Source organism: Electrona antarctica, assembly GCF_951216825.1.
Source record: "Electrona antarctica genome assembly, chromosome: 8".
NCBI lineage: Eukaryota > Metazoa > Chordata > Actinopteri > Myctophiformes > Myctophidae > Electrona > Electrona antarctica.
In genome coordinates this window covers 35,890,679-35,917,284 of record NC_136789.1, presented here as the reverse complement: position 1 = coordinate 35,917,284, position 26,606 = coordinate 35,890,679, and the positions used below count along the sequence as shown (strand labels likewise).

At 47.4% G+C, this 26,606-nt stretch overlaps 1 protein-coding gene across 1 annotated transcript; it reads right to left on the bottom strand.

Moving 5' to 3' along the window:
- Nucleotides 1–1,453: 1,453 nt before the first annotated feature.
- On the bottom strand, nucleotides 1,454–22,234 carry LOC306928184 (TOX high mobility group box family member 4-B-like). Its single transcript, XM_079508112.1, is given in 11 exon segments — nucleotides 1,454–2,053; nucleotides 3,272–3,441; nucleotides 5,764–6,115; nucleotides 6,117–6,278; nucleotides 6,280–6,341; nucleotides 6,497–6,577; nucleotides 9,150–9,473; nucleotides 10,796–11,050; nucleotides 12,836–13,150; nucleotides 17,166–17,234; nucleotides 21,105–22,234. Coding segments are annotated over 11 exon segments (1,941 nt in total). The 5' UTR covers nucleotides 21,198–22,234; the 3' UTR covers nucleotides 1,454–1,995.
- Between the last annotated feature and the right edge of the window lie 4,372 nt (nucleotides 22,235–26,606).

Below are 26,606 nucleotides of genomic sequence, written 5' to 3'. Positions count from 1 at the left end.
TATATCAGCTGTTCTCTGTGCGCAACACTGTTGGGAATTGATTACATGAAACAGTCACCCGTGCGCCCAGTCCCAATGTTTGTAAACAAATAATTGGTCTATTAGTTTGCATTGCATTCAGAAGTTCAGAACGCGCCCTTAATTAAAAACCAACTGCAGCTGTGTATGTGGCTCTCAGCGTGCGGTGTCCCACTATTGACTGGCTGAATTTGAAGTTTGAACTGCGCTGCGTCAGAGAACAGATAGAAGTGCGCAAACTTTATCCCCAAACGATATCCCCCTCACCTCCATGCTGGAAATAAAACGTCTGGCTTTCCGAGGCTACATCCGTGCTGACGCAATGACTCCTGTTTCTGGTTTAGCTTTACGCGCGGGGCACATCATATGAACCTCTCCGTCTCCGGTCAGTGCGGTGCCGGTTGTTGTTTATTTGCATGGCTCAGAAAATAAGTAACTACTAGTAAATACTAACATGAGAACGTTATCGAGTTGGAGGGGAAGGAGGAGGAGAAGGTTCACGTGGAAGGTAATGCAGATTGTATTCTGATGATGTGCCAAACTGCTGCTGGCTGCTGTGATGATAATATATAGACCTATGTCTTCTATATTGTGTTCTGAAGGTCGGGCTGACTGCCACTAGTGTTAATGTTATATTTTGTATTGTGTACTTCTCGGGCCGCTGTGCTGCTCTGTGCTGCTGCGCTGCTGCTGCTGGCGCTGTGTGCCAATGATGCCCCCTCTCCTGTTGTGTTCTCTTTTCTGGTCTCTGGTCTGTGTACCACTGTTTAGTATTTACTATTATAGTTTTATGTTTTGATAATCAGCGCTTTGCCATATAGATGATACATACACTGACTGTGCCATATTGGAGAGGCCACTGTGTGCGCAGTGCTTTGTTTGACAGGCTCCGTATTGCGCGCACCTCCACCCGCCCCTGTTGAGCGCGCGCCCCCCCCCCCCCTCATACAAAACGATAAATCGACTCAACTTCGACTTTACTGTCTGACAAGTCGACTTGGAAAAATCTCAAGTCGTTAATGCCCTAACACACACACACACACACACACACACACACACACACACACACACACACACACACACACACACACACACACACACACACACACACACACACACACACACACACACACACACACACACACACACACACACACACACACACACACACACACACACACACACACACACACACACTCACACACACACACACACACACAGCAGTACGCTGAGATGAGCCGTTAGCATGACTCAGTGGTTCCCAAACCTTTTCATGTCAAGGACCCCCAAAAATTTTATGGCTCTAAAAAGGGCCAACCCCCCCCCCCCCCCCCCCCCTCATACTCTCTCTAGGGCCAACCCCTCTAGGGCCAACCCCTCTAGGGCCAACCCCGGTTTGACCTGAATGACTTGGCTCTAGGGCCAACCCCTCTAGGGCCAACCCCGGTTTGACCTGAATGACCTGGGAACCACCGCCATAACTCTCTGCTGTGCTTTTATAAAACTTGCTTCCTCACTGAGTTTTTTCCGTGTGGCAAACGGCCCCGCCCATCTGGCACTTTGACACAACAACCAATGAAATAAAAGGGTTTGGGTAAATAGTATTTGATTATTGGCTATCATTCATTGTGGCGTCCAGTCAGAGCGCTCCGTGACGCGTCCCTCCTATGAGACGGTGGCGGTCTCTCCTCCAATCAGTGCGCTCCGCTCTGTGTCCTCCTATGAGACGGTGGCGGTCTCTCCTCCAATCAGTGCGCTCCGCTCTGTGTCCTCCTATGAGACGGTGGCGGTCTCTCCTCCAATCAGAGCGCTCCGTGACGTGTCCTTGTGCTCTGCCCTCCAATCAGAGCGCTCCGCTGCGTGTCCGTCCTATGACACGGTGGTGCTCTGTCCTCCAATCAGAGCACTCCGCTCCGTGTCCTCCTATGACACGGTGGTGCTCTGTCCTCCAATCAGAGCGCTCCGCTCCGTGTCCTCCTATGACACGGTGGTGCTCTGTCCTCCCCGGATCGCACACCAAGCCATGAAGACGTCCCTGTAGGAAACACAACACAACCATGAAGACGTCCCTGTAGGACACAACACAACCATGAAGACGTCCCTGTAGGAAACACAACACAACCATGAAGACGTCCCTGTAGGAAACACAACACAACCATGAAGACGTCCCTGTAGGAAACACAACACAACCAGGTCATGAAGACGTCCCTGTAGGAAACACAACACAACCAGGTCATTGTTCTCATGAAGACGTCCCTGTAGGAAACACAACACAACCAGGTCATTGTTCTCATGAAGACGTCCCTGTAGGAAACACAACACAACCATGAAGACGTCCCTGTAGGAAACACAACACAACCAGGTCATTGTTCTCATGAAGACGTCCCTGTAGGAAACACAACACAACCAGGTCATTGTTCTCATCCCTGTAGGAAACACAACACAACCAGGTCATTGTTCTCATCCCTGTAGGAAACACAACACAACCAGGTCATTGAAGACGTCCCTGTAGGAAACACAACACAACCATGAAGACGTCCCTGTAGGAAACACAACACAACCAGGTCATTGTTCTCATGAAGACGTCCCTGTAGGAAACACAACACAACCATGAAGACGTCCCTGTAGGAAACACAACACAACCAGGTCATTGTTCTCATCCTGATCAGGAGGTGATATACGTTTTACCTTATAGAGATATTGCACCGTTAGGTTCTTAGCAAGCTTGGGAATAGGCTTAATTGTGGAATCAATTAGGGTTGGTACGGTCCAGTGGGAGGGGCCTAGCCTATTTAAGAAAGGGGACCTGCCACTTTCCGGCAGTCAATGTCGGGCTGAACTGGAGTGAGGACCAAGAGGGCGAACAACCAGTCGTTGTAAATAGCGTTGCTGTATATTCTTGTTGGAACACCATTTGTTGCTTTGGACACTTTGGACACTTTGGACCCTTTGGACACTTTGGACACTTTAGACATTTTGGACACTTTGGAAGGTGAATAAAAACAGTTTGTTTTGCATAAAAAGACTGACTTGCAATTTTTTTAGTAATTTTGCCATTTGAGTGTTTCTGAGTATTTTTGAGAGCTAGTTCAGAGACGTGGTGCACAGACAGACAGACAGACAGGCAGACAGACAGACAGACAGACAGGCAGGCAGACAGACAGACAGACAGACAGACAAACAGACAGACAGACAGGCAGGCAGGCAGGCAGGCAGGCAGACAGGCAGACAGGCAGACAGACAGACAGGTCACCTGCAGTGCGTGGCGACACACTCGTTGCTACAGTACTCGTTGTCCCAGTCCTTGCTCTCCACGGCTGCGTTGTTGCAGCCGGCGCGCACGCAGAGGCTGGGCGTCGCCGGGGCGGGGGCCGCGCCCCCCGGGCCCCGCCCTGCATGGGCCACGCTCACCTCCACCTCCATCTGAGAGGCACAGAGGACCAGGAGGGGGCGGTAGAGAGGACCAGGAGGGGGCGGTAGAGAGGGAGGGAGAGGGAGGGGCACAGAGGACCAGGAGGGGGCGGTAGAGAGGACCAGGAGGGGGAGGTAGAGAGGGAGGGAGAGGGGGAGGTAGAGAGGGAGGGAGAGGGAGGTAGAGGGAGGGAAAGGGAGGTAGAGAGGACCAGGAGGGGGCGGTAGAGAGGACCAGGAGGGGAAGGTAGAGAGGGAGGGAGAGAGGACCAGGAGGGGGCGGTAGAGAGGGAGGGAGAGGGAGGTAGAGGGAGGTAGAGGGGGAGGTAGAGAGGGAGGGAGAGGGAGTTAGAGAGGACCAGGAGGGGGCGGTAGAGAGGGAGGGAGAGGGAGGTAGAGAGGACCAGGAGGGGGCGGTAGAGAGGGAGGGAGAGGGAGGTAGAGAGGACCAGGAGGGGGCGGTAGAGAGGGAGGGAGAGGGAGGTAGAGAGCAAAAGAAAGAGACAGACAGAATTTAAAGGGATAGTTCAATTTTTTTTAATTGATTGCCTGAGTCCCGTGGTGGGAGTTCTGCTCTGGTTTTGGTCAATATTAATCGATTTAGGCCTGACGTAAAAAAAAAAAAAAAAAAAAAGTATTCTGAAAGAATATATATTCAAAGATTTGTGCCGCATTTTCACAATTTATCACTCAGTGGCGCGCTATGAGCTTGTAGAGCTGCTATTTTTCAATAGCTAAAGCATTATATAATGCTTTAAACACCAAAAGGGGTTCCCGCCCAAAATGGGTTAAGTAGTTCTGGTCATTTTGTGGGGGGGCACTGGGGCCACACAGTAAAAGTAAATTAATTCACAAAACTATAACGTAATTTGTATTGTTGGCCTATTTCTAAAAGATTAGCGCAACTTTCGTTCAACTTTGACCCCTCTATCACATGGAACTATTTTTTGGGCGTAGTGATATGGACACAAAAAACATAGTTCCGGGTCAAAAATTAACGAAAGTTGCACTAATATTTTAGAAATAGGTCAACAAAACAAATGACGTTAGTTTTGTGAATTAATTTACTTTTGATGCGTGGCCCCAGTGCCCCCCACAAAATTACCGGAACTACTTAATATTTCACCAAAACCAGAGCAGAACTCCCACCACGGATGTCGGGCAATCAATGAATACAGTTGCAACCACTATATTAATGGCAAGTATTTCATACAGCTTAAGTTAAAAAAAACCAATGAACTATGCCTTTAAGCTCTATTCATAGTCCAGTTTTGGGTGCAGAGGTGACTACCTAAAACTACAACATGACGTCACTGAGCCGCGGTGGTAAGAGACTCACCGCTCACCCAAACACATCTCTCTGTTTTTACTAAAACTACAACATGACGTCACTGAGCCGCGGTGGTAAGAGACTCACCGCTCACCCAAACACATCTCTCTGTTTTTACTAAAACTACAACATGACGTCACTGAGCCGCGGTGGTAAGAGACTCACCGCTCACCCAAACACATCTCTCTGTTTTTACTAAAACTACAACATGACGTCACTGAGCCGCGGTGGTAAGAGACTCACCGCTCACCCAAACACATCTCTCTGTTTTTACTAAAACTACAACATGACGTCACTGAGCCGCGGTGGTAAGAGACTCACCGCTCACCCAAACACACCTCTCTGTTTTTACTAAAACTACAATATGACGTCACTGAGCCGCGGTGGTAAGAGACTCACCGCTCACCCAAACACACCTCTCTGTTTTTATTAAAACTACAACATGACGTCACTGAGCCGCGGTGGTAAGAGACTCACCGCTCACCCAAACACATCTCTCTGTTTTTATTAAAACTACAACATGACGTCACTGAGCCGCGGTGGTAAGAGACTCACCGCTCACCCAAACACACCTCTCTGTTTTTACTAAAACTACAATATGACGTCACTGAGCCGCGGTGGTAAGAGACTCACCGCTCACCCAAACACATCTCTGTTTAAATTATTATTCAGACAGCCAGCAATGAGTAAAACGCTCCCAAAAAAAATGTAGTCTGTGACACATCTAGGGGCCACAATCTGCATTCAAAGATGTTCCTAGAAGCTTTGTCATTGGTCGGAAAGAAATACGGTCGCAATGACTAACCAATCAGGAAGCAGACAGGCAAATCGACCAATGACAAAGCCTCTTGGAACATCTTTAATGCAGATTGCGACCCCTAGATGTGTCACAGAGACTAAACATTTTTGGGAGCGTTCTACCCATTGCTGGTCATTCAAATTTTGACATATTATAGCAGCTTTAACACTTTGACTGGCAATAAAGGGAACCTATGTTCTCTCACCCCCTCCTCCTCCTCGGCTTGCCGCTCCGCTAGGCCGGACGGCGAGGAGGTCACCGAGGTCACGGACGTCAGGGGCGGAGCTATGATGGACGCCGCGTCCTCCTTCTTCACCACGAACTTGATCTGCAGAGGGGGAGGAGCCCCCGGAGCCCCGCCTCCTCCCCCTCCCACCCGCAGAGGCTTGGCCTGCAGAGGGGGCGGGCCCCCCAGGCGGGGCATGGGTGGGGGCAGCGCGGCGTTCTGGAGGGGCGGGGGCTGGCGGGATGACGACGTCGATGACGTCACCACCACGCGGTCCACGCCCGACGGAGACTCCGCCCGCTTGATGATGATCTTGGTGACGGTTGGGGGGGGGGCTGGGGGGGCTGGGCGGGGCAGGGGGAGGGGCTGGCTTGGTGGCGCCCGTGCGCGACCTGGTGGCACGACCCTGCGGCAGGTCCAGGATGATGTTGGACGTGCAGATGTTGGTGATGGTGTTCTCCTCGGGGTTGTACTGCTGGGGGCGGGACGCCCGGGGCGGGGGAGGGGCGGGGGGGAGGGGGGGACGGGGCTGAGTCCAGGACCTCGATGGGTGGAGCCTGAGGAGAGGAGGGGAGAGCAGTGTTGTTTTGGGTAGCAAAAATCTTGATCTGTTTAACTCCATCAGCGCTAGTGCCAGACGTTTTTGAAAAAACTCCTAAAATGGCCGACAATCAGTTCCGGTTCAAACAATGGTAAACATCCAAAAGCTCACCTGTGACAGCTGATTGGTTCTGTAAGCTGCCAGGTTTTTCAGGTACTCCCTCTTGGCCGCTTCATTCTTCCTCTTGTAGACCTGAGAGAGAGAGAGAGAGAGAGAGAGAGAGAGAGAGAGAGAGAGAGAGAGAGAGAGAGAGAGAGAGAGAGAGATAGAAAGAGAATGGACCACATCAGAGGTGAATTTTCAGTCCTTTCTTAAAGGAAACCAGTGATTTGCTAGTTTTGAGGGAAGGGGGCGGGGCATTCCACACCTGCGTGGCAGTGCTGTGGAAGGTGGATTTACCCAGATTTGTTCTAAAAATGGGCGGCACCAGATCATTATTCACGCTCCCTCTAGTGTCGTGGCTGTGGGAGTCGCTCACCTTTTTTTTACACATCTGAGATGAAAGACAAGTTTGTCCAAAGAGGTCATTCACTTGAGTGTATTGACAAAGCGTACACGATTAGCTTTAAATAAGCCTCGTTCTGAGCTTTTGAAAACTACTCAGAAAAAAGAGAAGATGTTTTCGGTCACATGTGTAACTACATATTCTCCTTATTCACATAGGATAAAGGCAATCTTTAAACAGTATTGGCATATTTTAACCTCTGACACTGAATTGGCTACACTATTTAAATACCCTCCCCTATTTTCCTTTAAACGGGGTAGGAATCTAAAGGACCAGCTTGTACACTCTGACTTTCAATCTCCCCAGGTCTCACTCAGACAGACCCGTTAAGTCCACTCCCACAAGGAAACTATCCATGTGGTCATTGTGCCCAGTGTGGTAATACGCATAAGACCTCCTTTTTTAATCATCCTCATACTGGCAAGAAGTTCAAGATCAACAGTATTATTACTTGTGTGTCAACCCATGTGGTGTATATGATCAAATGTCCCTGTGGTTTAGCATACATAGGCAAAACTACTAGACAGTTAAAACAGAGAATGAGTGAACATAAGAGTTCGATCAGAAGAAATTACCGTGAATACCCTGTTGCAGTGCATTTCAATGATCTTAAACATGACATCTCCACTTTTCGCTTTATTGGTATAGAACAAGTCAAACTTCCAAGAAGAGGTGGTAACCACGATACCCTGTTAAAACAACGTGAGGCCTACTGGATCCACACTCTACAAACCTTACACCCTAAAGGGCTTAATGATGAACTACTATTAAATGTTATGCTATAGAAACTGTTGATCTGAACTTCTTGACCAGCCGGTATTATAGGCACTTCAGGTGCAATGGTTTTATTTATTTTGTATTCTTTTCCACTCTAACAGAGTAGGATCTTACATTTGACATTCATTTGCTTATTTAACTGTCTTCCTTGTATGTTATATGGCATGACATTTATGTATAATTCTTATTTCCCTGTATTATTGTTATCTGCTATTTCCAATGGTATATGAGGAATGTTCACAGAAACACTGCACCTTAAGTCACGTGACAAGGTTTTTCACACTTGTTACCTGTTGAGATAATTACATGCATTTTGATTGGTTGTTTAGACTGTCTGAAATGTATTTAGTGACAATGTCAGCCCATTCTTGAATTAAGCCTGAGGAAGGTCGCAATAGAGACTTATCTCTCTATTAGGTCATCAGTTAAGTAAAATGGGCACTGAGGGCATGGAGGGCACTGAGGGCATGGAGGGCACTGAGGGCATGGAGGGCACTGAGGGCATGTAGGGCACTGAGGGCATGGAGGGCACTGAGGGCATGTAGGGCACTGAGGGCATGGAGGGCACTGAGGGCATGGAGGGCACTGAGGGCATGGAGGGCACTGAGGGCATGGAGGGCACTGAGGGCATGGAGGGCACTGAGGGCATGGAGGGCACTGAGGGCATGTAGGGCACTGAGGGCAGGAAGGGCACTGAGGGCACTGAGGGCAGGAAGGGCAGATCTGTGTTTACAATTTTGAAAGTCAGTCCCATTTTCACCTGCTTGACTGTCTGGACGGGAACGCCTTTTGGTGTTTTAAGCATTATCTTATAATTTAGCTATTGAGAAATAGCAGATCTACAAGCTCATAGCGCGGCACCGAGTGCCGCGCTATGAACTTGTAGTTCTGTTATTTTTGAAAATCAGACCAGTCTGAAGCGAGTGGTGCAACAGCACCCCCTATTGGTACTCTAAACATAGTAACATAGTCCCATACTCTAAACATAGGGACAAAGCTGTTCCTTGGAGTGGTTGCACCAGTCAAAAATCGTGTGAAAATGTGGCGCAAATCTTTGAATATATGTTCTTTCATATATTTTTTATAGAGAGTTTATAGAGACCAGGATGACTCTCTACCTGTTTCTGCTCCTCCCCCAGGCTGTCCCACATGGTCTACCTGTTTCTGCTCCTCCCCCAGGCTGTCCCACATGGTCTACCTGTTTCTGCTCCTCCCCCAGGCTGTCCCACATGGTCTCTACCTGTTTCTGCTCCTCCCCCAGGCTGTCCCACATGGTCTACCTGTTTCTGCTCCTCCCCCAGGCTGTCCCACATGGTCTCTACCTGTTTCTGCTCCTCCCCCAGGCTGTCCCACATGGTCTACCTGTTTCTGCTCCTCCCCCAGGCTGTCCCACATGGTCTACCTGTTTCTGCTCCTCCCCCAGGCTGTCCCACATGGTCTACCTGTTTCTGCTCCTCCCCCAGGCTGTCCCACATGGACTACCTGTTTCTGCTCCTCCCCCAGGCTGTCCCACATGGACGCTACGATCTTGGACACCTCTCCGAAGGTGGCGTGGGGGTTCTGGCCCTTGATGGCCGCCTGCGTGTCGCGGAAGAACAGCGCGTAGGCCGACACGGGCTTCACGGGCTCGTTGGGGTCCTTCTTGGGCTTCCTGCCCGGCTTGCCCCCCCTTCCTCCTCCTCCTCCCTTGCGGCCCGGCGCCGGGCCTGAGGCGAAGGGAGGGGTCGGGGGAGCGGGGGAGGAGGAGTCGGACAGGGAAGGATCCAGGGAGATGGCCAAGGAGACCGGGGACTCCACCAGGACACTCTGAGGAGGAAGGAAGGAGACAGACAGTTAGACACCCAGGAGGACAGAGGACTCCACCAGGACACTCTGAGGAGGAAGGAAGGAGACAGACAGTTAGACACCCAGGAGGACAGAGGACTCCACCAGGACACTCTGAGGAGGAAGGAAGGAGACAGACAGTTAGACACCCAGGAGGACAGAGGACTCCACCAGGACACTCTGAGGAGGAAGGAAGGAGACAGACAGTTAGACACCCAGGAGGACAGAGGACTCCACCAGGACACTCTGAGGAGGAAGGAAGGAGACAGACAGTTAGACACCCAGGAGGACAGAGGACTCCACCAGGACACTCTGGCCATGGAAACATGGAAGACTGAACTTGAGAAAAAGAAGACCATGTAATTGTGACAAGGTTTTAATTGTGTGGGAGGGGCAGGGTTATTGAAGACTCATACAGGGTGTGGGAGGGGCAGGGTTATTGAAGACTCATACAGGGTGTGGGAGGGGCAGGGTTATTGAAGACTCATACAGTGTGGGAGGGGCAGGGTTATTGAAGACTCATACAGTGTGGGAGGGGCAGGGTTATTGAAGACTCATACAGTGTGGGAGGGGCAGGGTTATTGAAGACTCATACAGTGTGGGAGGGGCAGGGTTATTGAAGACTCATACAGTGCCCGGATTTGAACCCACAAACTTGTGTTCCAAAGGCAAGAGCCCTACCAACTGAGCTATCCAGACACAATCAGTTGTTTTATTGTTAACAGCAAAATCATTCAGTGTTTTTGAAAACAAGTATGTGTCTCCTAGTTTTGGACATTACTACAGTGTGTTCGCTGTTCATGTGTTCACGTACAAACTTCTCATTTCAGATAATTGCCCATAGATTGTGTGTAGAACACAAGTTGCTCAAAAATCAGGGCAGAAAATCAGGTATAAGCATTTTTCAAAAAGCTCAAAAATGTGCGGAATATCTGAGGGTGGAGCTTACTGGTCAAAGTGACAGATGTGTTCCCCATGAGTCTATCTGAGGGACGAGCTTACTGGTCAAAGTGACAGATGTGTTCCCCATGAGTCTATCTGAGGGATGAGCTTACTGGTCAAAGTGACAGATGTGTTCCCCATGAGTCTATCTGAGGGACGAGCTTACTGGTCAAAGTGACAGATGTGTTCCCCATGAGTCTATCTGAGGGACGAGCTTACTGGTCAAAGTGACAGATGTGTTCCCCATGAGTCTATCTGAGGGACGAGCTTACTGGTCAAAGTGACAGATGTGTTCCCCATGAGTCAATATCTGAGGGACGAGCTTACTGGTCAAAGTGACAGATGTGTTCCCCATGACTCACCCGCCTGAAGTCCTCCATGTCGTCGTCCTGCAGGGAGCTCGTGGGCGAGCCGGCGGCCGACAGCGGGTGCTGCTCCGGGGACGCCATGGCCCCGCCCCCCAGGCCCAGCCCCAGCTGAGCGCTGAGCTCTGACTGGTCGATGGTGGTCAGCTGGTTGCTGCCCAGCAGGCCGTGGTGGCCCATGTCGCCCAGCGGGACGTCGATGGTCATCGGAGAGGAGCTGCTGAACTGAGAGCCCAGGGGATGGCCCAGGTCCTGGAAGAACATTAACTACATGTTAATACCATGGGGTGGCCCAGGTCCTGGAAGAACATTAACTACATGTTAATAACAGGGGGTGGCCCAGGTCCTGGAAGAACATTAACTACATGTTAATAACAGGGGATGGCCCAGGTCCTGGAAGAACATTAACTACATGTTAATAACATGGGGTGGCCCAGGTCCTGGAAGAACATTAACTACATGTTAATACCATGGGGTGGCCCAGGTCCTGGAAGAACATTAACTACATGTTAATACCATGGGGTGGCCCAGGTCCTGGAAGAACATTAACTACATGTTAATACCATGGGGTGGCCCAGGTCCTGGAAGAACATTAACTACATGTTAATACCATGGGATGGCCCAGGTCCTGGAAGAACAGTAACAACATGTTAATAACATGGGGTGGCCCAGGTCCTGGAAGAACAGTAACTACATGTTAATAACATGGGGTGGCCCAGGTCCTGGAAGAACATTAACTACATGTTAATACCATGGGATGGCCCAGGTCCTGGAAGAACAGTAACAACATGTTAATAACATGGGGTGGCCCAGGTCCTGGAAGAACAGTAACTACATGTTAATAACATGGGGTGGCCCAGGTCCTGGAAGAACATTAACTACATGTTAATAACAGGGGGTGGCCCAGGCCCTGGAAGAACATTAACTACATGTTAATAACATGGGGTGGCCCAGGTCCTGGAAGAACATTAACTACATGTTAATAACATGGGGTGGCCCTGCAGGTCCTGGAAGAACATTAACTACATGTTAATAACATGGGGTGGCCCAGGTCCTGGAAGAACATTAACTACATGTTAATAACATGGGGTGGCCCAGGTCCTGGAAGAACAGTAACTACATGTTAATAACAGGTCCTGGAAGAACATTAACTACATGTTAATAACATGGGGTGGCCCAGGTCCTGGAAGAACAGTAACAACATGTTAATAACATGGGGTGGCCCAGGTCCTGGAAGAACATTAACTACATGTTAATACCATGGGGTGGCCCAGGTCCTGGAAGAACATTAACTACATGTTAATACCATGGGGTGGCCCAGGTCCTGGAAGAACATTAACTACATGTTAATAACATGGGGTGGCCCTGCAGGTCCTGGAAGAACATTAACTACATGTTAATAACATGGGGTGGCCCAGGTCCTGGAAGAACAGGAACTACATGTTAATAACAGGGGGTGGCCCAGGTCCTGGAAGAACAGTAACTACATGTTAACGCTCCCATTGCCCGGGGTTATTTCATCCATTAATCGCCCAATCGATTTATAGCAACGGAGCACTTTTACCGGATGTGGCTGGAGCAGCTAAATGTAGCCAAAACACTCTAAAGGCGATCGACAACAACGGGAGGCATGATTAAATCTATCGCGACTAGCGACTGGACTGTGGTGGGCCATCTAACACATTCTTCACATCTTTTCTTAGAATTGGACGGGATGATTTAGATCAAGCGTTATTAACGTTTTAAGATTTTCGTTGTCGTCGGCTAAACAGGGGGGGGAACATTTTCGATGACGTCTCACTCTTACGCAACATCGAGGATTGTGCAACAGGCGCTCCCAGGCTGTGGAGCGATGTGATCGGTTTTCATATCAATAAACTTCGTCTTTTGGATAAAACTTCGTCCTGGGTTCTGGGTGTTACTAATAGAAAGGACGGTGAACTTCGTCCTGGGCGATTGGGGTGGTAATAACATGTTATTAACATGTGAATAAGACAGCCCCCATCCCCCCCAATCCCCCCCCCCCCCCCTCCTTACCATGCCCAGTCCAGACTCCAGCATGGACCCTCCCGTCTGTCCCATCAGGTGGTGCCCCACCCCCCCCACCCCGCCCCCCGGGTGGTGGCTGACGAAGGTGGAGGCGAAGGAGGGGTCGTCCCCGCCCACCACCACGCCCCTCCCCCCCCCGGGGACCACGTCCGAGGAGGAGGAGGAGGAGGAGGAGGGGTGTCCGCCGCCCCCCGGCCCCCCGAAGTGGGACACCACGTCGGAGACGGTGAGTGAGGAGTCGGGGTCGAGGGAGATGGGCGGGATCTCGAACTCCTCGTCGCCCAGGCTGGGGGTGTGGAACGTCTGGGGGGGAGGAGGGGGAGGGTATAAAAGCACAAATAAGACCTCATGAGTGAAAATGTAACGATGATTGTGTTATGGTTTAGGTCAGGGGTGCCCACACATTTATGACGTGAGATCTACTTTCAAAATGACCAGCTCAACAAGATCTACCCACTGAAAAAAGAAGTGTACCATTGCTGAAAATAGTTTAAATATATAATGTACCTGGGGGGGCTGGGCAGTGACAGGCAGTTTCTGCTCTCAAAATATGCCCCCCCGTATTTAACTTAAACGCCCAATGCATTCTCAATGGCAATATCACAAACTTTGGCATGCTAATAGTCCTACATACTTACACCTAGAAACCCCATTCAAACCACACACACACACACACACACACACACACACACACACACACACACACACACACACACACACACACACACACACACACACACACACACACACACACACACACACACACACACACACACACACACACACACATTCTAATGGTGAAGCTAATTTGGTCCATAACAAGATTATTCACGCATCCTTCACTTTAATATTATTTCTCTCTCTCACGCACACGCGCACACACGCACACACACACACACAGTCTGTTTCTAGCGAAAATGTAACTAATTCAGCAGCAGTAACAATAGTGGGTATGCACATGCTTAAAGTGAATGGCACATCGAGTGGCAAAGCAACATGCAAAGTGAGTTTAATATTATTTAATGTTGTTTAATGCAATCAAATAGGACTTTTCTGTGTGGATGGATGGGCTGTCAAGGCTGTTGGATGTCTGGGCTGTCAAGGCTGTTGGATGTCTGGGCTGTCAAGGCTGTTGGATATCTGGGCTGTCAAGGCTGTTGGATGTCTGGGCTGTCAAGGCTGTTGGATGTCTGGGCTGTCAAGGCTGTTGGATGTCTGGGCTGTCAAGGCTGTTGGATGTCTGGGCTGTCAAGGCTGTGTGGATGTCTGGGCTGTCAAGGCTGTGTGGATGTCTGGGCTGTCAAGGCTGTTGGATGTCTGGGCTGTCAAGGCTGTTGGATGTCTGGGCTGTCAAGGCTGTTGGATGTCTGGGCTGTCAAGGCTGTGTGGATGTCTGGGCTGTCAAGGCTGTGTGGATGTCTGGGCTGTCAAGGCTGTTGGATGTCTGGGCTGTCAAGGCTGTTGGATGTCTGGGCTGTCAAGGCTGTTGGATGTCTGGGCTGTTGGATGTCTGGGCTGTCAAGGCTGTTGGATGTCTGGGCTGTCAAGGCTGTGTGGATGTCTGGGCTGTCAAGGCTGTTGGATGTCTGGGCTGTTGGATGTCTGGGCTGTCAAGGCTGTTGGATGTCTGGGCTGTCAAGGCTGTTGGATGTCTGGGCTGTCAAGGCTGTTGGATGTCTGGGCTGTCAAGGCTGTTGGATGTCTGGGCTGTCAAGGCTGTTGGATGTCTGGGCTGTTGGATGTCTGGGCTGTCAAGGCTGTTGGATGTCTGGGCTGTCAAGGCTGTTGGATGTCTGGGCTGTCAAGGCTGTTGGATGTCTGGGCTGTCAAGGCTGTTGGATGTCTGGGCTGTCAAGGCTGTTGGATGTCTGGGCTGTCAAGGCTGTTGGATGTCTGGGCTGTCAAGGCTGTGTGGATGTCTGGGCTGTCAAGGCTGTGTGGATGTCTGGGCTGTCAAGGCTGTTGGATGTCTGGGCTGTCAAGGCTGTTGGATGTCTGGGCTGTCAAGGCTGTTGGATGTCTGGGCTGTCAAGGCTGTGTGGATGTCTGGGCTGTCAAGGCTGTGTGGATGTCTGGGCTGTCAAGGCTGTTGGATGTCTGGGCTGTCAAGGCTGTTGGATGTCTGGGCTGTCAAGGCTGTTGGATGTCTGGGCTGTTGGATGTCTGGGCTGTCAAGGCTGTTGGATGTCTGGGCTGTCAAGGCTGTGTGGATGTCTGGGCTGTCAAGGCTGTTGGATGTCTGGGCTGTTGGATGTCTGGGCTGTCAAGGCTGTTGGATGTCTGGGCTGTCAAGGCTGTTGGATGTCTGGGCTGTCAAGGCTGTTGGATGTCTGGGCTGTCAAGGCTGTTGGATGTCTGGGCTGTCAAGGCTGTTGGATGTCTGGGCTGTTGGATGTCTGGGCTGTCAAGGCTGTTGGATGTCTGGGCTGTCAAGGCTGTTGGATGTCTGGGCTGTCAAGGCTGTTGGATGTCTGGGCTGTCAAGGCTGTTGGATGGATGGGCTGTCAATCAGATAGGACTGTTCTGATTGGATGTCTGGGCTGTCAAGGCCAGAAAGTAGTTTTTGCCAGTGGGCGTTCCTGCATAACTTCCGGGTTTGATGATGATGTCACGCGCATACCCTCTATAACGTTTCTGTTGTGCGACGGGCAGATGCAGCCACCCGCCTACCCGGAAATGTAGTATCTGGGTTGTTTGGCTCGTTTCTAACGCTTATTTTGTTACTCTTTGGGTATATTTGTACATTTCCACCTTCAGTCAATGCTTCATATCCATATGAGTGAAAAGGCAGTTTATTTTTCAAACACAGTTCTTATATGAGGCGATCTAAAATCCCCCTATGGAGTTTACAATGCAAATAAAAAGTACACAAACCTGGGGACTGACGCCCTCTACTGACAGTGACGTCAGGACTTCGGTGCTATAGTAGTATTATTAAAATGTTTTGTCTTTTTTTATGTCCAATGTATTTGTATTTAGTTCATAAAGTTAACATTACATACGTATAATTAAACGCATTTGAAATTAAATAATGTTACTTTTCAGGATTCCAATTGAAAAATAGCAAAAAATAAGTAAGGATTTCAATTCAAACAATAGCAAAAAAGCTTTATATCCTGTTATAACATGTATATAATGATGCAATGTGACATAGCTGTTTACACAATGCTGTACCTCCAACTGTATATACTTTATGTTTACACAATGCTGTACCTCCAACTGTATATACTTTATGTTTACACAATGCTGTACCTCCAACTGTATATACTTTATGTTTACACAATGCTGTACCTCCAACTGTATATATATTGTTGGCCTACAGACACCACAGACTGTCTGTAGTTGGCCTACAGACACCACAGACTGTCTGTAGTTGGCCTACAGACACCACAGACTGTCTGTAGTTGGCCTACTGACACCACAGACTGTCTGTAGTTGGCCTACAGACGCCACAGACTTCTGTAGTTGGCCTACAGACACCACAGACTGTCTGTAGTTGGCCTACTGACACCACAGACTGTCTGTAGTTGGCCTACTGACACCACAGACTGTCTGTAGTTGGCCTACTGACACCACAGACTGTCTGTAGTTGGCCTACTGACACCACAGACTGTCTGTAGTTGGCCTACTGACGCCACAGACTGTCTGTAGTTGGCCTACTGACACCACAGACTGTCTGTAGTTGGCCTACAGACACCAGAGACTGTCTGTAGTTGGCCTACTGACACCACAGACTGTCTGTAGTTGGCCTACAGACACCACAGACTGTCTGTAGTTGGCCTACAGACACCAGAGACTGTCTGTAGTTGGCCTACAGACACCACAGACTGTCTGTAGTTGGCCTACAGACACCAGAGACTGTCTGTAGTTGGCCTACTGACACCACAGACTGTCTGTAGTTGGCCTACAGACACCACAGACTGTCTGTAGTTGGCCTACTGACACCACAGACTGTCTGTAGTTGGCCTACAGACACCACAGACTGTCTGTAGTTGGCCTACTGACACCACAGACTGTCTGTAGTTGGCCTACTGACACCACAGACTGTCTGTAGTTGGCCTACAGACACCACAGACTGTCTGTAGTTGGCCTACTGACACCACAGACTGTCTGTAGTTGGCCTACAGACAACACAGACTGTCTGTAGTTGGCCTACAGACACCACAGACTGTCTGTAGTTGGCCTACAGACACCGCAGACTGTCTGTAGTTGGCCTACTGACGCCACAGACTGTCTGTAGTTGGCCTACAGACACCACAGACTGTCTGTAGTTTGCCTACAGACACCACAGACTGTATGGAAGAGAAGTGAGGCCTACCTCTGAGGAGGGCAGGAAGGGAAGGCCCGAGCCAGGCATCGTCAGGTAGCTGTCACTGCCTCCCGGGAACTGGAACATCAAGACAGGAGGTCAGTTAGGGTTTCATTTCCCCCCCTCCCCCTTATCTTAATTAGTACCACCCTGGGTGCGAGTGAGGGGACACGCCACGGGGGCTAATGATTAGTGGAATGTAGAGGTGTTGGGTCGGCATGAGAACCAGCATGCACAGTGTGTGTGTGTGTGTGTGTGTGTGTGTGTGTGTGTGTGTGTGTGTGTGTGTGTGTGTGTGTGTGTGTGTCCTTGATGGCACATGGTTGTGGGACACCAGAGTATTAGGCTATACTGTGTACACAGTAGCTCCGTTTGGAACCTCAATATCTGCTACCACTGTGCAAAAAGCTGGGAATACGGATGTGTGTATTACAGGAAACTTCCCGTTAAACTTTCCAACAAAATCTGGTAAACTCCCTAATTATACCATCACACCTATATATTACCGTATATTAACTGAGGTTTACGGGCAAAATACAGTCACATAATTGCCCGTTAACTCCTCTTTTCACGCAGTGTACGCTGTAAGCGTAGCAGCGCAGATCTTCTAAACGGTGCTACTGTGTACACACTACAGTCACAGTGACTACAGCTACTGTGTACACACTACAGTCACATAGGCTGGGAGACCAACACCGACCGCATGCCGTCTGTTGGGTGTTCCTGGCCGGGTGGCTGTTGGGTGTTCCTGGCCGGGTGGCTGTTGGGTGTTCCTGGCCGGGTGGCTGTTGGGTGTTCCTGGCCGGGTGGCTGTTGGGTGTTCCTGGCCGGGTGGCTGTTGGGTGTTCCTGGCCGGGTGGCTGTTGGGTGTTCATTTGTCCACTTCTTTCTTACTGGACACTTCGGAAGATATCCTGCACTACGGTCACTTTTTTCATATAAGATTATTGAACCACTAAATAAGCTCTATTTTATAATTTGTCAATCATACGACATGTTTTTTTCAGCGTGAGGACATTTGTAGATCTGTTATTTTCACTTGATGGGGGGGTTGAATAGTTGATTGATAGTTCTCTAGACTTTAATGAGGTCACTTTGACATGATCTAAAGTTATAACTATACGTTACTACACCATACAACCTATACGTTACTACACCATACAACCTATACGTTACTACACCATACAACCTATACGTTACTACACCATACAACCTATACGTTACTACACCATACAACCTATACGTTACTACACCATACAACCTATACGTTACTACACCATACAACCTATACGTTACTACACCATACAACCTATACGTTACTACACCATACAACCTAGACGTTACTACACCATACAACCTATACGTTACTACACCATACAACCTATACGTTACTACACCATACAACCTATACGTTACTACACCATACAACCTATACGTTACTACACCATACAACCAAAGGATGGACATTACTAAGTGATCAACGCACTAGAGTAGTGGTTCTCGGTTTCACCGCTTGACCACTAAAGGTAAATCTACCCACGGCCAGTTCCCCTAACAGAGCAGAGAAAGCCACATTTGTGGCACACTACGTCACGCTGCCACTCAAGTGACTACTGGCCAATCACAGCGCATCTTTTCCGGGACTTATCAGACCCGAACATGCGCTCTGCGACGCACGCTCATGGTTCCGCGAGGCTTCCCAAGGAATCTCGGGGGTTTTTCGCCCTCCCTTGAGCACATACGCTCCAGAGCCGAAAGGGGCGTCTATCTTTATATGTCTATGCTTTTACCCGTCTGTAAAACAACTGCCCTCTCCAGACGATACCCTTTTACCTGTCTGTAAAACAACTGCCCTCTCCAGACTCTTTTACCTGTCTGTAAAACAACTGCCCTCTCCTTTTACCTGTCTGTAAAACAACTGCCCTCTCCTTTTACCTGTCTGTAAAACAACTGCCCTCTCCAGACTCTTTTACCTGTCTGTAAAACAACTGCCCTCTCCTTTTACCTGTCTGTAAAACAACTGCCCTCTCCTTTTACCTGTCTGTAAAACAACTGCCCTCTCCAGACTCTTTTACCTGTCTGTAAAACAACTGCCCTCTCCTTTTACCTGTCTGTAAAACAACTGCCCTCTCCTTTTACCTGTCTGTAAAACAACTGCCCTCTCCAGACCTTTTACCTGTCTGTAAAACAACTGCCCTCTCCAGACCTTTTACCTGTCTGTAAAACAACTGCCCTCTCCAGACCTTTTACCCGTCTATAAAACCACTGCCCTCTCCAGACCTTTTACCCGTCTATAAAACAACTGCCCTCTCCAGACCTTTTAACCGTCTATAAAACCACTGCCCTCTCCAGACCTTTTACCCGTCTATAAAACCACTGCCCTCTCCAGACCTTTTACCCGTCTATAAAACCACTGCCCTCTCCAGACCTTTTACCCGTCTATAAAACCACTGCCCTCTCCAGACCTTTTACCCGTCTATAAAACAACTGCCCTCTCCAGACCTTTTACCCGTCTGTAAAACAACTGCCCTCTCCAGACCTTTTACCCGTCTATAAAACCACTGCCCTCTCCAGACCTTTTACCCGTCTATAAAACAACTGCCCTCTCCAGACCTTTTACCCGTCTGTAAAACAACTGCCCTCTCCAGACCTTTTACCCGTCTATAAAACAACTGCCCTCTCCAGACCTTTTACCCGTCTGTAAAACAACTGCCCTCTCCAGACCTTTTACCCGTCTATAAAACAACTGCCCTCTCCAGACCTTTTACCCGTCTGTAAAACAACTGCCCTCTCCAGACCTTTTACCCGTCTGTAAAACAACTGCCCTCTCCAGACCTTTTACCCGTCTGTAAAACAACTGCCCTCTCCAGACCTTTTACCCGTCTGTAAAACAGCTGCCCTCTCCAGACGATACCCTTTTACCTGTCTGTAAAACAACTGCCCTCTCCAGACCTTTTACCCGTCTGTAAAACCACTGCCCTCTCCAGACGATACCCTTTTACCCGTCTGTAAAACAGCTGCCCTCTCCAGACGATACCCTTTTACCTGTCTATAAAACCACTGCCCTCTCCAGACCACGAATGCAGCATTTACTACAAAAATGCAAATAGCACTCCTTTCCTTGCCATGCCGGAAGGCAGCATTCAGGAGAATATAAATCCATGTCGTTACACCGACCGCATCTCCACTAGCTAAAGAGTGCTGGGGTTGCGCCCTGAAAATAGCTGATCTACAAGCTCACAACGCGTCGCAGTGCGACGCGTTGTGAGCTTGTAGATCTGCTAGTTTTGTCCAAAAGTGCCCTCTTACAGGATTTCAGCCCCTGACACTCTAACACTATCTGCACGTTCCTGGAAGGAAGGAAGGAAGGAAGGAAGGAAGGAAGGAAGGAAGGAAGGATTCTAACAGGACACATGATGGAAGGCAGTGAGTTTAGTTTAGTAGTTGTATTAATAAATACAGCATGTCGGTTATATCAAGATACTCTAAAATGGTGCCACCGCTTTGCAACTGGAGACTGAAGAATCCCAAAACAACACACGTGCGTGCGCGCACGTGTGTGCACACGCGGCCGCGCACACACACACACACACACACACACACACACACACACACACACACACACACACACACACACACACACACACACACACACACACACACACACACACACACACACACACACACACACTCTCTGACAGGACATACAAGGTAACAAACAACAGCACAGGCAGTGTGGTGTGTGTGTGTGTGTGTGTGTGTGTGTGTGTGTGTGTGTGTGTGTGTGTGTGTGTGTGTGTGTGTGTGTGGCTGTGTGTGTGTAGTCTGTTGGTGGCGTGTGTGTGACTGTGTGTGACTGTGCGTGCGTGTGCACGTGTGCGTGAGAGAGAGAGATAGATAGATAAATGAAGGTCTCTCTACCATGTAACTGTACTTAAGGGGCGTCACCTTGTTGCCAGAGTCAAATCCATTGAAGGCCTGCGGGTCCAGGAGGTCTGGAGGCCCGCTGCCGTCCGTCAGCTCAGAATAAAACAGATCCATCCTTCAAGAACTCATATGAGCCCAGATAGAGATCATATAATATATAAAAAGGTCTTCCAAGTCCAACAAAGCGCGCGTTTTAATGCCTAAAGAAGTGGCGATAGCGTCCTCCTCCTCCTCCTCAACTCTCTCCCCACAGCTGGGTTCAGATCACGGGGTCCAGATCACTGGGTCCAGATCACTGGGTCCAGATCTCTCCACAATGTCCACATCATGCTTCCTTTAGGAGACAGACGGAGCCGGGCTTTATAATGACAGAATAATGCCAGCTGCTGCAGAGGTGAGCCTACCTACACCTGCTGCGATGGCAGACAGACAGGTCCATGGACCATGCCCCCGAGAATAGACAGACAGGCAGGCAGACAGACAGTCACAGACAGACCTGTGTGGCTGGCTGACAGACAGACAGACAGACATACAGGTGTGGCAGACAGACAGACAGTCTGTCACAGACAGACACAGACAGACAGACCTGTGTGGTTGGCTGGCTGTCTGACAGACAGACAGACAGGCAGGCAGACAGACAGACAGACCTGTGTGACAGACAGACAGACAGACAGACAGACAGGTAAAACGTGGCTGTCTGTCTCGTCCTGGACTACAGAACACTACAACAGCAGCAGCTGCTGCTGCTTTGACGCAAACATTGCGGTTTATACATTTATCTGCTTCAAAACAATCGCCTGACACTAGGATGCATTAACGGTAACAACACATCATGATCTGAACGGGCAGATAGAACCACTAATATCGCTATTATTGTTATTATTATGATGAAGCGCTGCCTGGCTGCTGCTTTTGACGCATGAAGGTTGCAGTTCGTTCCAGAAGCTACACATGTAGTATATCCTCCATGGAGCCGAGGAGGAGGACACCGGGGCTCCGGGGACATGTACGCGGGGCTCCGCTGCTCGGTGCCGGGGCTCCGCTGCTCGGTGCTCGGTGCCCGGGGCTCCGGTGCTCGGTGCTCGGGGTGTCCGGTAGTCCTACCGTACGGTGTACCGTCTCTCTCTGTCGCGGCGGAGAGAGAGAGAGAGGCAGAGCAGACCGACCAGTGTTGCCAGATTGTGTGTATACTCCCCATTTTCACTTTCACTTTTTATTTTTTTTTATTTTTTTTAGTTTTTCGACATTTTACATTTTCTCTGGCAGTGGAAAAGTATGTTTTCTCGTGCCAATAAAGCTCAATTGAATTGAATTGAATTGAATTGAATTGAGAAAAATAAGCAACAGGGTCTATGAACAAAAGCTCACAACTCGTCAACGCGTTGTATAGATCTGCTATTGAAAAACAAACGAAATCTGGAATATTTTAGAAACACAAATGTGGTATGGGGGTCCCTGCCTGGCACAACTAGATGTAGGGTCCTTGGACATGGAATTCATCTGGGGGTCCTTGACATGGAAATGTGTGAGAATCACAAACGAATCTTACAAATGTCACAAACGACATTAGGAAACAAGCTCCAAATAAGCGACTACACTTTAGAAACAAGCCCCCAAAAAAACACAACCAGCATACAGTACAAGCAACCTTACAGAAAGACACGCCCAATGTCGCTTATAATAAGCGGACATGGCAACCCTGAGATGGGCCAGACTGCTCAATGGATCCCAGAGTACATGGATCTGACTGTTGAATCATCCAAAGGCTGCTCAAATGATGGCCGAGACATGGATTTGATACTACTACTACTACTACTACTACTACTACTACTACTACTACTACTACAGCAGAAGCTCAGGCTAGGGACTATATGTATATGGGTAGTTATAACAGAATGCTCAGGCTAGGGACTATATTTATATATCACTATAACAGAATGCTCAGGCTAGGGACTATATGTATATGGGTAGTTATAACAGAATGTTCAGGCTAGGGACTATATTTATATATCACTATAACAGAACACTCAGGCTAGGGACTATATATGGATCGTTATAACAGAATGCTCAGGCTAGGGACTATATTTATATGGATAGTTATAACAGAATGCCCAGGCTAGGGACTATATATATATGGATAGTTATAACAGAATGCTCAGGCTAGGGACTACATGTATATGGATAGTTATAACAGAATGCTCAGGCTATGGACTATATGTATATGGATGGTTATAACAGAATGCTCAGGCTAGGGACTATATGTATATGGATAGTTATAACAGAATGCCCAGGCTATGGACTATATGTATATGGATAGTTATAACAGAATGCTCAGGCTAGGGACTATATTTATATATCACTATAACAGAATGCTCAGGCTAGGGACTATATGTATATGGGTAGTTATAACAGAATGTTCAGGCTAGGGACTATATTTATATATCACTATAACAGAACACTCAGGCTAGGGACTATATATGGATCGTTATAACAGAATGCTCAGGCTAGGGACTATATTTATATGGATAGTTATAACAGAATGCCCAGGCTAGGGACTATATATATATGGATAGTTATAACAGAATGCTCAGGCTAGGGACTACATGTATATGGATAGTTATAACAGAATGCTCAGGCTATGGACTATATGTATATGGATGGTTATAACAGAATGCTCAGGCTAGGGACTATATGTATATGGATAGTTATAACAGAATGCCCAGGCTATGGACTATATGTATATGGATAGTTATAACAGAATGCTCAGGCTAGGGACTATATTTATATATCACTATAACAGAATGCTCAGGCTAGGGACTATATTTCTATATCACTATAACAGAATGCTCAGGCTAGGGACTATATTTATATATCACTATAACAGAATGCTCAGGCTAGGGACTATATTTATATATCACTATAACAGAATGCTCAGGCTAGGGACTATATTTATATATCACTATAACAGAATGCTCAGGCTAGGGACTATATATGGATCGTTATAACAGAATGCCCAGGCTAGGGACTATATGTATATGGATAGTTATAACAGAATGCTCAGGCTAGGGACTATATTTATATATCACTATAACAGAATGCTCAGGCTAGGGACTATATTTATATATCACTATAACAGAATGCTCAGGCTAGGGACTATATGTATATGGATAGTTATAACAGAATGCTCAGGCTAGGGACTATATTTATATATCACTATAACAGAATGCTCAGGCTAGGGACTATATTTATATATCACTATAACAGAATGCCCAGGCTAGGGACTATATATGGATCGTTATAACAGAATGCCCAGGCTATGGACTATATATATGTATATGGGTAGTTATAACAGAATGCTCAGGCTAGGGACTATATGTATATGGATAGTTATAACAGAATGCCCAGGCTAGGGACTATATATATGTATATGGATAGTTATAACAGAATGCTCAGGCTAGGGACTATATGTATATGGATAGTTATAACAGAATGCTCAGGCTAGGGACTATATATATATGGATAGTTATAACAGAATGCCCAGGCTAGGGACTATATGTATATGGATAGTTATAACAGAATGGTCAGGCTATGGACTATATGTATATGGGTAGTTATAACAGAATGCCCAGTCTAGGGACTATATATATGTATATGGATAGTTATAACAGAATGCTCAGGCTAGGGACTATATATATATGGATAGTTATAACAGAATGCCCAGGCTAGGGACTATATTTATATGGATAGTTATAACAGAATGCTCAGGCTAGGGACTATATGTATATGGATAGTTATAACAGAATGCTCAGGCTAGGGACTATATATATGTATATGGATAGTTATAACAGAATGCTCAGGCTAGGGACTATATATATGTATATGGATAGTTATAACAGAATGCTCAGGCTAGGGACTATATATATGTATATGGATAGTTATAACAGAATGCTCAGGCTAGGGACTATATGTATATGGATAGTTATAACAGAATGCTCAGGCTACGGACTATATGTATATGGATAGTTATAACAGAATGCTCAGGCTAGGGACTATATGTATATGGATAGTTATACCACTATAACAGAATGCCCAGTCTAGGGACTATATGTATATGGATAGTTATAACAGAATGCTCAGGCTAGGGACTATATGTATATGGATAGTTATAACAGAATGCTCAGGCTAGGGACTATATGTATATGGATAGTTATACCACTATAACAGAATGCCCAGTCTAGGGACTATATGTATATGGATAGTTATAACAGAATGCCCAGGCTAGGGACTATATATATGTATATGGATAGTTATAACAGAATGCTCAGGCTAGGGACTATATGTATGTATATGGATAGTTATAACAGAATGCCCAGGCTAGGGACTATATATCACTATAACAGAATGCTCAGGCTAGGGACTATATGTATATGGATAGTTATAACAGAATGCTCAGGCTAGGGACTATATGTATATGGATAGTTATAACAGAATGCTCAGGCTACGGACTATATGTATATGGATAGTTATACCACTATAACAGAATGCCCAGTCTAGGGACTATATGTATATGGATAGTTATAACAGAATGCTCAGGCTAGGGACTATATTTATATGGATAGTTATAACAGAATGCCCAGGCTATGGACTATATGTATATGGATAGTTATAACAGAATGCTCAGGCTAGGGACTATATATATGTATATGGATAGTTATAACAGAATGCTCAGGCTAGGGACTATATGTATATGGATAGTTATAACAGAATGCTCAGGCTAGGGACTATATGTATATGGGTAGTTATAACAGAATGCTCAGGCTAGGGACTATATTTATATGGATAGTTATAACAGAATGCTCAGGCTAGGGACTATATTTATATGGATAGTTATATCTCTATAACAGAATGCCCAGTCTAGGGACTATATTTATATGGATAGTTATACCACTATAACAGAATGCCCAGTCTAGGGACTATATTTATATGGATAGTTATATCTCTATAACAGAATGCCCAGTCTAGGGACTATATTTATATGGATAGTTATATCTCTATAACAGAATGCCCAGTCTAGGGACTATATTTATATGGATAGTTATATCTCTATAACAGAATGCCCAGTCTAGGGACTATATTTATATGGATAGTTATATCTCTATAACAGAATGCCCAGTCTAGGGACTATATTTATATGGATAGTTATATCTCTATAACAGAATGCCCAGTCTAGGGACTATATTTATATGGATAGTTATACCACTATAACAGAATGCTCAGTCTAGGGACTATATTTATATGGATAGTTATATCTCTATAACAGAATGCCCAGTCTAGGGACTATATTTATATGGATAGTTATACCACTATAACAGAATGCCCAGTCTAGGGACTATATTTATATGGATATTTATACCACTATAACAGAATGCCCAGGCTATGGTCTATATTTATATATCACTATAACAGAATGCTCAGTCTAGGGACTATATTTATATGGATAGTTATACCACTATAACAGAATGC